The sequence below is a fragment of the Toxotes jaculatrix genome, chromosome 8 (assembly GCF_017976425.1).
Source record: "Toxotes jaculatrix isolate fToxJac2 chromosome 8, fToxJac2.pri, whole genome shotgun sequence".
NCBI lineage: Eukaryota > Metazoa > Chordata > Actinopteri > Toxotidae > Toxotes > Toxotes jaculatrix.
In genome coordinates, this window is record NC_054401.1 from 3,794,211 (window position 1) to 3,804,568 (window position 10,358).

At 42.8% G+C, this 10,358-nt stretch overlaps 1 protein-coding gene across 1 annotated transcript; it reads right to left on the reverse strand.

Annotated features, from left to right (window-relative positions):
* Nucleotides 1-3,061: 3,061 nt before the first annotated feature.
* nr1d2a (nuclear receptor subfamily 1, group D, member 2a) lies at nucleotides 3,062-10,076 on the reverse strand. The gene is made up of 8 exons (XM_041044113.1): nucleotides 9,754-10,076; nucleotides 6,828-7,064; nucleotides 6,629-6,717; nucleotides 6,366-6,510; nucleotides 5,457-6,175; nucleotides 5,150-5,335; nucleotides 4,309-4,519; nucleotides 3,062-4,141 (listed from the first exon to the last, which is right to left on the reverse strand). The coding sequence occupies exons 1-8, from the start codon at nucleotides 9,782-9,784 to the stop codon at nucleotides 3,942-3,944; spliced, it is 1,818 nt and encodes a 605-aa protein (XP_040900047.1). The 5' UTR covers nucleotides 9,785-10,076; the 3' UTR covers nucleotides 3,062-3,941.
* Nucleotides 10,077-10,358: the final 282 nt, after the last annotated feature.

Genomic DNA, 10,358 nt, shown 5'->3' on the forward strand with positions numbered 1-10,358 from the left:
TGCTTATGTCATCCGTGTTTTCTATGGTCGCCAGGTCAGTGTATTTCTCTCTGCAGTAATGCTGAGCATCGGTCCAGTTCAAACTCTGGTTAATGTAGTAGTACTTACGCGGTGGGAACTGAGAGCAGCAGTTTAGACTGCATCCTGAGGGTTGATGAGAGAACATATTTAGTATTTAGTGAATCATTTCACAAGGTTTGAAGAAGAAGAGAAATCCAAAAAGCGTATCTATGGATTGCCATCAAAAATCTTAATACAGTATCATCAAATCCAAGCAGCTCACTCGCGTTGTCTGTGGGCTTTTTTTTTTTAGATATTCAGATATTCAGTTTTTGTTTGGTATGTTCTGTAAGGTTTTCATGTTAGCTTCTCAAAGTTTACTGAACAACAACAACAACAAAAAAACCCAATCTCTCAGTCTGTTATTACTTGTGACAGTCTGTCTACCCTTATCACGCCTCAACTTTTCCGAATCACCTATCCTAGTCCAACACATGCCTTTTCCATTTAGGCCTGGCCCCTTTACATTTGCATTTTGTATTTTTTCCCCAGATACACCATTTCACCACTGTGTTTCATGGGATCCAAAACATGCACTTCATACATTAAATTATGTAAACGACACTCTTGACCTTACCAAAGAGGAGAATCAGTGTCACGTAGCAATACATTTCTGATTTTACTGCAAACAAGAAGAACATAAAATGTAAAACGTAAAATGTAACAGCCATGACCACACAAGTGTTTGAAGTTATTTAAACCTTTGCTCTGAACAAACTAAGCTGGAAATAAAAGATCTGATAAAGGAAAAATGTCTGTCAGTGTTTCCCAGAGCCCAAGGTGATGTTTGTGAACATTTCGTTCAAAACCCAGATTTATTCCGTTAATAATGACATATAAAGAGAAAAGCAGAAAAGCCTCACACTGGAGAAGTGGGAAACAAAGATTTTTTACCAAAGAAAAGACAAAAGATTAATTGATTATTTTAAAAGTTGCTTAAACTAGTTGTCAAAAAAATTTAATAATAATTACATTCAACATTACATTATTACATTATAGTCAACCAAGTTTCTGTCTAAATGTTTATACATCTTTTGACCAACAAAACTTCAAAGCAAAGCCAGATCAAGAAAAGTTTTCGATTCCAACTAAAAAAAGTCTCAGTTTTATGTAGTACAGTATAAAGTTTCCATTTAACTTGAGCAAAGTCAAATCTTAGGTTACAGTATAATAGAATGCAACATATTTAAAGCTTTTGTGAAGACATTTCGTCGCCCTGCAGCCTTTGTCCGCTGTAAAAATGATGCCGTGAGATTCGAACTATCTCACTAATTCCCTGGTGTGTAAAAGTGTAAAAGGCATACTCACAAGTTTAAAATCCAGCCGTTGGAGGATGTTATAATTTTGAGACTTGAACTCTGCAGCAAATCGTGTGCACATGTGAAAGTAAGCATTAACTATTAACCCTGTTGAGAAATATAAAGCGCTCAAAACCATTTTCATATGGAAATCATGACTTAAGAAAGAGGCATTTGAATGTAATTACAGGAAGTGGTATCCTTATCCTCTATTTGTTTAGTGTATACTCATGACGGAAGCACTTACAGGAAAACGACAGCCTTGTGAAAGACACTTTATGATCTGAGGCCATCTTGATGGCACGACCAAGCTGCTGCTATAGGAGTGTGTTTTCAGCTCTGCGTCAGCTGCTCTGGAAACAAACTCAAGTCTTTATTACTTACAATGAAGTTCTTCATTCTTCTGATTAATTTCTGCCTCTGAGAGCCTGTTTGCTTCAACAGCATCCTTCAGAGGCTGGTACATACTGGTACATGGTATCATACACAGACCAGATCCCAGTAATTTACCAAGGTTGATGAAATAAGAAAATGACTTTTCTTTTTTCTTTGTAAAGTCTGTTGAACATCACAGAATTCTCAGCTACAAATATTTGAAGCTGAGAATTGTTTGCTTTTCTCGACCTGCTTGTTTGTTTTTAGCCAAAGCTCAAGAAGAATGTGCGAGTGATTAAACTCTAATGATATTTATACTTCAAAGAACCGACTGCAACAAAAGTCAGTGCAGTCTTCGTTAACGAGATTCAAATCTTTAATTTTTTAACATTTTGTTTGTGGACAGGTTTTTGTTTCTCGGCCTTCTGCTTTAAAATACTCCAAAGGTTTTCTACTGGATTCAGGTCAGCGGACACACGTGGCCAGGTCATAGTTTTCATTTTTATCTTCTTGACAAACTTAGTGTGCACATTTCCTTTACATTGTTCTGACACAATCATTACAGTTAAGTTGTATAACTTAATGTTTCCTTTGTCTTTGAGTTACCTGGTCTGCTGCATCAGTCCTCCTTCCTGGTCTGACCAAAAGAGGTGAAAGAGGGTGGAGCCCAGTTAAATACAGAGGCCCAAGAAATGGATCAGACCATGAGCTGCAGCAGCATGGGGGTGGCTGCTGGTTCTTCGAGTTTAGTTCCTTTCTAACTTGTTTTCCCCTAAATACAGCGTGGTGCTTTTACATACTGTGTATTTATTGTCTGTGTGTTTGTGAAGTTGAAGTTTGAAGTTTTTTTCCCCCAAGTGTGAAAGCGATGTTTTCCAAGTTTAAATCACCACGGTGCAGGCGAACAGCTCCACAGTGTGGAGAACCACAATCACTGCGACTCTGATGATTCAGCCGTGTCGATCAGCTGCCAGGAAATTCATTCATTCCAAATAGTTTGATGTCAATAAAAACAAAAACAGCAGAGTACTCTTCACTTGTATTTATTCATACTATATCATATTTATATTCTATGTTCATCAGATATTTATATATATATATATATATATTTATTTATATAGATATTTACATGTGGCAGTGTTGCCAGTAGAAGAAACCGATATTTCAACAAAATGGATGACAAAAACAAGTGTCAAATTCAGTGCTATGCTGAAAGCACACAAAGTCTGATTTTTAAAAAAAAAAAAAAAAAAAAAGTGTCATAAAAACCAGAAACTGGGAAAACAGCAAAAACACTTGGGTGTGATTAAATTTACATATAGCTTTACATGATGCTGCGTCACACTATTTGTGGGTTTTGTGTAACTTGGGTTTCTGCTCCAGAACTTGTGCAAATGTAGTGTCGCTGAAAGTGGCGTCATCTACTCCCCCAGAAATCATCAGGCAGTGTACAGGCAGCTGACATGAGACTTTTAACACATTAAAAAAAAAGTAATCAATTAAAACAAAAACAAAAAAAAAAAAAAAGGAAAACTACAACATTACACACTAAAACAATGAACTGATGCTTTCTGAGGTGAAGGGAGAAAAGTCCAAGTAAAAGTTGTTCGCATTAAATACAGCCATGCATTAGCAGCGATCGTCACACATTCTTCGATACGTTTTCTGATAGCTTGCCTTTCTCGCCAACATGTATCAGTCAAAATATTGGACCAAACAAACATGCGGTATATATTGTCTCTCACATTCACCCGCTCATCAGAGAATACACTTTGGAATTAAATGGCTTTTGGAGGAAACAATATGCTAAAAATTAAAAAAAAAAAAAAAAACTAATTGGTTTCTACTCTATCATTTCATAAAGCCAGTTAAGTACTCTTCTTTCTCTCGAAAATAGAAAAGTGCCTCCAACTTCTGCAAAACTAAGAACCTCTGACACACATGCACTCGTGTGTGTTTGTGTGCAACAAGCGTAAGCTATCTCTTCTATAAATACAGTACATTTCATATTCTTCTCTCTTTAGACCCCACATGGTCTACTTAACAAAAATAGAATAAAAAATAACTTTTAATACATTCTAGAAACAAACACTAACTGGGTTGGTCGAATAGAGAGGGCAAGGGGGCAGTAAGAGGCAGGTCCTGGTGGAGGTGGAGGTGTGTGTGTGGAGGAGGTGGAGGGCACAGATTTACCCCCTTGGGAAGCTTTCAAGGGTGCACTTTGAAGGAGAGCAGTTCCTCTGAGTGCATGTTGTTGAGTGAACGCAGCTCGGGAAGCTTGAGCAGCAGTTTGGTGAAAGTGGTGGCTGCCTCGTCGCCATGGTTCTGCATAACCAGGTTTCGCAGCGCCCGGATCAGTTTGTCCTGCAGGGCCTCCACTGAGTTCAGGTCCTGGATCCCTGAGCGATCTGAGGCAGAGCAGAAAGGAGGAAATATTAACACGGTTTCATTAATGAGTCCTCACAGATGACTTATCTCTCACATACGCCACACTACTTTTATTTAAACACCATTTCCCTGCAAATACACTGAACTGCTCACATTCATCACCATATTTCGAGTGAAGCGTTCTCACCGGCTGAGACGAGCACCACGGCGGTGAAGAGACTCATTTCATCGGCATCGAGCCGCAGCGCTGCCAGCTTCTCGCTGAACTCGCACATGGAGTTGAGCAGCTCGCCGGCGCCCAGCGAGCGTAGCGTGTCCAGGCTGTAGCGCTTGCCACTCAGGAAGGTCACGGTCCGCTCGACCACATTGAACAGAGAGGCAAATCGGACCATCAGCACCTGGGGGGGAGGGGTCAAGAAAGGGAGGGAGGGAGGATTTAAAGTTTTTGCTTTGATGTGTAAATTTTAAAAATAATAATTCTGATACTGATTTTCTTTTGTTCTTATGTTTTAATAGATCCTAACAGATACAATTAAAGCTGTTGTATATTCTATATTTTATACATCTATATTTAAAAAAGCTCTTGGTCTTGGATGCAGAATGGTCCAGTTACTAAATATTCTGAGGGCATGTTACCAATTCAAACTCTCTATGGCGTCATCCTAAAATTAACTTTATTAAAAAGGTGCACAGTGTGTTCAGTCACAGCCTCAGGAGCAGACCGAGGGCTGGCATAACTACGTCCAAACTTGCGACCATCAAATGATCGGAATAGGAACAGCTAAAATGGGTGTATCTCAGCTTTTCCAACAGGAACGTCACATTACGCAGTCTCGACTGAACCCACAGAGACTTTGTAAAGTCTCTTTCAGTCCCATTCCAACTGTTATCAGAGCAAATATTAGTCAGCACACACAGCTGACAGTCAGATCCTGTATTCTGGGTGTTTGAAGAACCCGCTGTGTTTCACTTCAAAGTGAGCGCAAAATAACACGAGGTGTTTATATTTTCTCTGTTTGCCCACTTACCTCGAAAGTTCCAGCTTTCAGGAGGCTGACTTGGTCGTGCTCGGGGAGGTCGCGGAAGCCCGGGATCCTCTTGGCGAACTCGACCACCTCCCGCACGGCGGGGGTGAAGCTCATGGAGAACTCCTCCCAGATCTCCTGGCTTGGCTTATGGGGGTCCACGAAGGGCGAGGTGTTCATCGGACAGACCTGGAAAAACACGAAGGCAGAGGGAGAGTCAGTCAGGGAGCGTGATCAAATGTTTTTCTAGCTTTTAGTTTTCACTGGCTTTCTGCAAGTGTAATACGAATGTAAACGATAAACTACTCACCAAGTGTGTTCTACTGTTCACACAGCTGGTTGGTCCATTATAACCACTTGAGGCAGGTTGTGTGTTAAATTCATGATGTCTTTGGCTGTCTTCTGATGGTTCACAGCTAGGGGCGCTGTTAAGCTGCTGCTGAGGCTGCTGCTGGTAAACTCCCCTCTCCTCCCTATAAGCAGCGTTGGTGACGTGTTGGCTGTTAATATAAGCACTGTGCTGGTAACCTCCCACCACTGCGTTGTTGTTCCAGCAGTTCCAGCTCTCCTGCTGCTCCTCCATCCGGCTGTCACACCCCGTCTCCAGGGTGGCTGTGACCGACGAGGGCGAGCCCTGGCCTTGTCTTGGTGACCTCTGCTGGCTGAACGCTAAAGCATCTTGGTGCTGCCTGCTCGTCGCGACGACGGCCTCGTCCTCGCCACTGTCTGATGCGCAGGAGGAAGCAGAGCTGGAGTTGGTGTCCATGGAAACCACAGACTCTGCGTCCTGGGGGCACTGCGGCGAGGAGGGGTTGGAGCACGATGGGGAATCGGAAGCAGAGGACAAGGAAGAGGAGGGCGAGGAGCTGGCATCGCTGGTCATGGCCTCCATGGGCAGCGGGGGGCTCTGGTGGCCGTGCAGAATGCTGTGCAGCTGGCTGTTGTTGCTCATCATGTTGTTCATGGCGTTCTGCATTTCCAGGAGCATCCTCTGCTTTTCCCTCTTTGGGATGCGGCCAAATCGGACAGCTGAGGGTGAAAAAGGACAGCCGTTAGATCATTTTAAGATTAACAATACTTAAACATGAGCTCCAATAAAAAGACAAGCTTTAGAGTAAATGAATCACATTGGGCAAAACTCCAATCAGCAGGTGGCGTTTGCTTTTTGGTTTAACTGTATGATAATAAACTTTTTACCAAAACTAATCTTAATGCTCACCATCTCTGGACATGCCCACAGCCAGACATTTCTTGAACCGACACTGCTGGCAGCGGTTCCTGTTGATCCTCATGATGGTGCAGTTTTCCATCTTAAGACACTTCTTGTACTGGATATTCTGCTGGATGCTTCTCCTGAAGAAGCCCTAAGGAACCACAAGATCCACATGAGGAACATGAGCCCATTTCAGCACAAATACTCAGAGTGAAGATATGAATCAAACGTGCAGAGACGCAACGCTTCATTCCAGGAACTTGTCTCACCTTGCAGCCCTCACAAGCGTGCACACCATAGTGGAAGCCCGAGGCCACATCGCCGCACACTTTGCACAACAGCACCATGCCATTGATTTCTGCACAAACAAAAAATAATCAGTGATTCATGTGCATCAGATCACACGTGTAACATGTTTCTCAGTGGCACTGTGTTCCGGTAATGAGAAGACCCTGATGTTGGGCTTACTCGTGATGCTGCTCTTGGCAGAGGTGGAGGAGCGCCCCGCTTTCTCCGTGCCGTGGCCGCGTGGGTGCCCGTTCTTGGGCGGCGGAGCGATGTCCACCAACATTCCCACAGCCCTGCTGGGCAGCGAGGGCCGGGACAGAGTAGGTGATGTGGACAGGTAGCTGCTGCTGGGGCTGCTGCTCACACAGGACTCTGGGCTGGAGGCAGAGCCAGAGGAAATATAGGCAATCACGCCTCCTGTGGAGAGGGGGAGACAATGACATATTACAGCAGGTAAATGACTTCCAAGAAAGAAAAGAGTTTTTTTTTTTCATGAAGGCTCTTTTAATGTAACCCTACCCAGCATTTTCTTCATTCAGTAACCCTGTTACTTGGCTACTGTTGTTCTAGTATGAAAATGAACCACTGCATTAAGCAAACACAAAATGCAAAATTTGCTATCTTGGGACATGTGTTTTTGTTTTCATGTAAATCTGTTTCTAAGAAGCGAAATGCACACAACCATAGAAACAACCACATCAAGATATGGAATGTTTTTAACCCTACTACGCATCACGCTTGCCAACATTCATGTGAGCCAGAGACAATAACAGGAATTAAATTGTAAACCGCAGTAATGAAAAAAATTGCTACGTGTGCAAAATAAACAAACTCTTGGCAGTACAGTGAGCACAGGTGCCTCTGACACACCCAGTCGAGTATGTGTGTGCTTCCTGGTTGGTTTATTCACTGCTGTGATTGACCTGCTTTATCACCTCCAATGCTTACTGGTTGGATAACACTGTTACATAACACGCCTTGGTCTATGCTATGGGAGTGTGCTCCGCTGACTTGACGACCAGACAGGGTCACTGAAGCACTAGAGCAACATAACAGTTGTAGGAACAAAGGAAAGGGAAAACATCCACCACTGGGTTATATAATGACATGTTTGGCCAGAAAACAGATCTGTGACCTTTCTGTCACACGAATTTGGAATTGAAAGTTTGCTGGCTCCACAGCTAGAAGGGCAACAGCCTGCAGACACATTACAAAACTGAGGAAGTGTGAAACATCTTTTTTAAAAACTTTGGGGCATACCAAGTGAAAAATGCAGAAAAACATTTGATTAGCCTTTGCAGTAGTAAGCTTCACCATTTCTTACTTTACTGTACAATATCTTAAGTTATGATAAACAACACCAAAACAATTATTCGATAAATCGATTAGGTAAACAACAGAAAAATAATTGGAAACTATTTTGATAATCAATTGTATTGGTCATTTATAAAGCAAGAGGATTAAAACGATGCCAAATCTTCTCTGATTCCAGCCTCTAAAATGAGAGGATTTCCTGCTTTTCTCTCACACATCTCACTGTAATCTGAATAGTTTTTTGGTTTTTGGAATGGATTTTTGACAATTAATCAAAAGAGTAATCAGCAGATTAACTGATAATTAAAACTGAACTACTTATCAAAAAGTCAACCACCAGAAAATTAATCTGCAACTATTTTCATTGTTGATTAATCCTTTAGGTCATTTTTAAGCAAAATACACCAGGTATTGTCTGTGTCCACAGTGAGGTTTTACTGCTTTTCTGTTTTATATCACAGTAAACTGAATATGTTTCAGTTTTGGACTGTGGGTCAAACAAACAAGACATCTGAAGACGTTTATATGAATATATATGAATTATTAGTTGCAATCCTAATAATGAATATTACTGAAGTACCCTTGTGCAAGGCATTGTTTATTTGTCAGCTGCTCTAGTAACGCCTCAGTATGACTGTGTTAAAGTGAATGAACTAAAGTTGGTCGGTGCATTTTAACATCAAAAACACGCTCAGTCGATTTCCATTCAAAATAAACGTTTACACAGAAAACGGGGCATCTGTACGTCTTTGCTGGAATATTTGTGTAAAGGCTCGTGTTTTTCTTCATTAGCTCTTTAAAATTTGGAGGCCAGAGCAGATGATTACCTAACCCCAACCATGACTGTTCTCTTTCACGGCCCACCCACACGTGGACCTGTCATGTATTTCTGTGAAAGCAAAGCGCGAGGAGGAGAAAAAAATCTAGGTCAGCCGCTGCTCTCCCTTCCCGTCTCACGTGTACCCTGCAGTCCAGCCTCGCGCCTCGAGTACTGTGTACAGACCGGATTATGCAATGGCTGCGTCACGGGCTGCGCTCCGGCCAATCGGAGAAGAGCTCCACTGAAGCGTGCGCGCGGAGTGGAACGCCTCTCGTCCAATCAGAGGAGTGTTCCCGAGAGCGTGTACACACAGGCACATGGCTAGGCTACGCTGTCCATGTGAGCAGGACCGGGGAAGTGGAACACTGTTGTTGTGTCAAATGTAAATGTAGCATCGACGCAGCGCCGCACTGGCACTCCTAACCCCGTTTTAAAACACAGTAACGGGACTAATATTCGCCTTTTCCTCACACTGTACCCCCACAGCAATGAAATAAAATAATTTTTAAAAATGTATACAAATTTCCTGACATCTAATATACGATTATAATACGGCCGTACAATCAGAAAAAAAAGACCAAGTTACATTTTGGGAACGCCATTCATTGGTGTTCTTTCTTCCTAAAAATTATCTGTTATCACCTGAAACTCCGTCTAAACGCTAATTTTTATGCACCCAGTGTTTCCAAGCCACAAAAACATTTTTACAGCATTTTCAGAACTGTGTGTCACAAATTACTTTAGTGGACTTCCTCCACCACTAATGCCATAAATAGCAGCAAGAGGCATAATAAAACGTGATGTGCTAGATGTTTGAGGCGGTGTTGAGGATCTACAGAGGACACATTTCACTAAAATCTTTACACCATCACTGAAACAGAGGTCTGCACAGTGCATGCAGTGAAAACATTATCAGCCCTGCATTCCTTCTGTTTCCTGCAGAAACAATCATATCAAACATTGTCCTCTTACCAGGCTTGGCTGTCCCGGCGTCCTCAGGCATCTCCGATCAACAGATCTTTCACTAAACTCAACTGTCTGTCACGACTTCTGCCGCTTGTCACGAAATAAAAAAACGACGGAGACTAAACTTGGCGACCGTGTGCAAGTAAAACGAGTTGAAAAACGGCGCTGAAGCACATATCAGGAATCTATTTCTGGAAATAAGCTGCCGCTCCAAGTCGGTGACTCACGAGAGAGCGGCTCGTCCAGCGTTTACTTTCTGAGAGAGAACAGGTCGAGTGCGTATACGGCTGAATCGGAGGAACTCCCCCCTGTTGTTGTGTGTGACTGCGGGTTAGTCAAGAGAACTGAATGTTCTCAATAGTGGGCTCGCCCATGTGACCCATTTGTCGGCCACGCCTCTCCGCCCGGGCGCTCGAGCCACTTTAACCCAGTGACACACTTTCAGGACACCGGAGAGGCGGAGCCAAGCGTTCCGCCGACGTAACAGAGGAATGGCAAGAGCGGTCACGTTGCACAGTACAACGTGAAGGGTGAAGCCCCACCGACACAGTACAGCAGCCATGCTGCGTGCAGGCCTGCCTGCCTGCCTGTGAACGGGCAGGTCATTCAAG

Excerpts from the sequence above, each read along its gene's own strand:
- nr1d2a (XM_041044113.1), bottom strand. The coding sequence starts at position 9,784 with ATGCCTGAGGACGCCGGGACAGCCAAGCCTG. Across the intron at positions 7,065-9,753 it reads CGCCGGGACAGCCAAGCCTG|GAGGCGTGATTGCCTATATT; the intron begins GTAAGAGGACAA and ends CCCTCTCCACAG. Across the intron at positions 6,511-6,628 it reads ACGCTTGTGAGGGCTGCAAG|GGCTTCTTCAGGAGAAGCAT; the intron begins GTGAGACAAGTT and ends GTGGTTCCTTAG.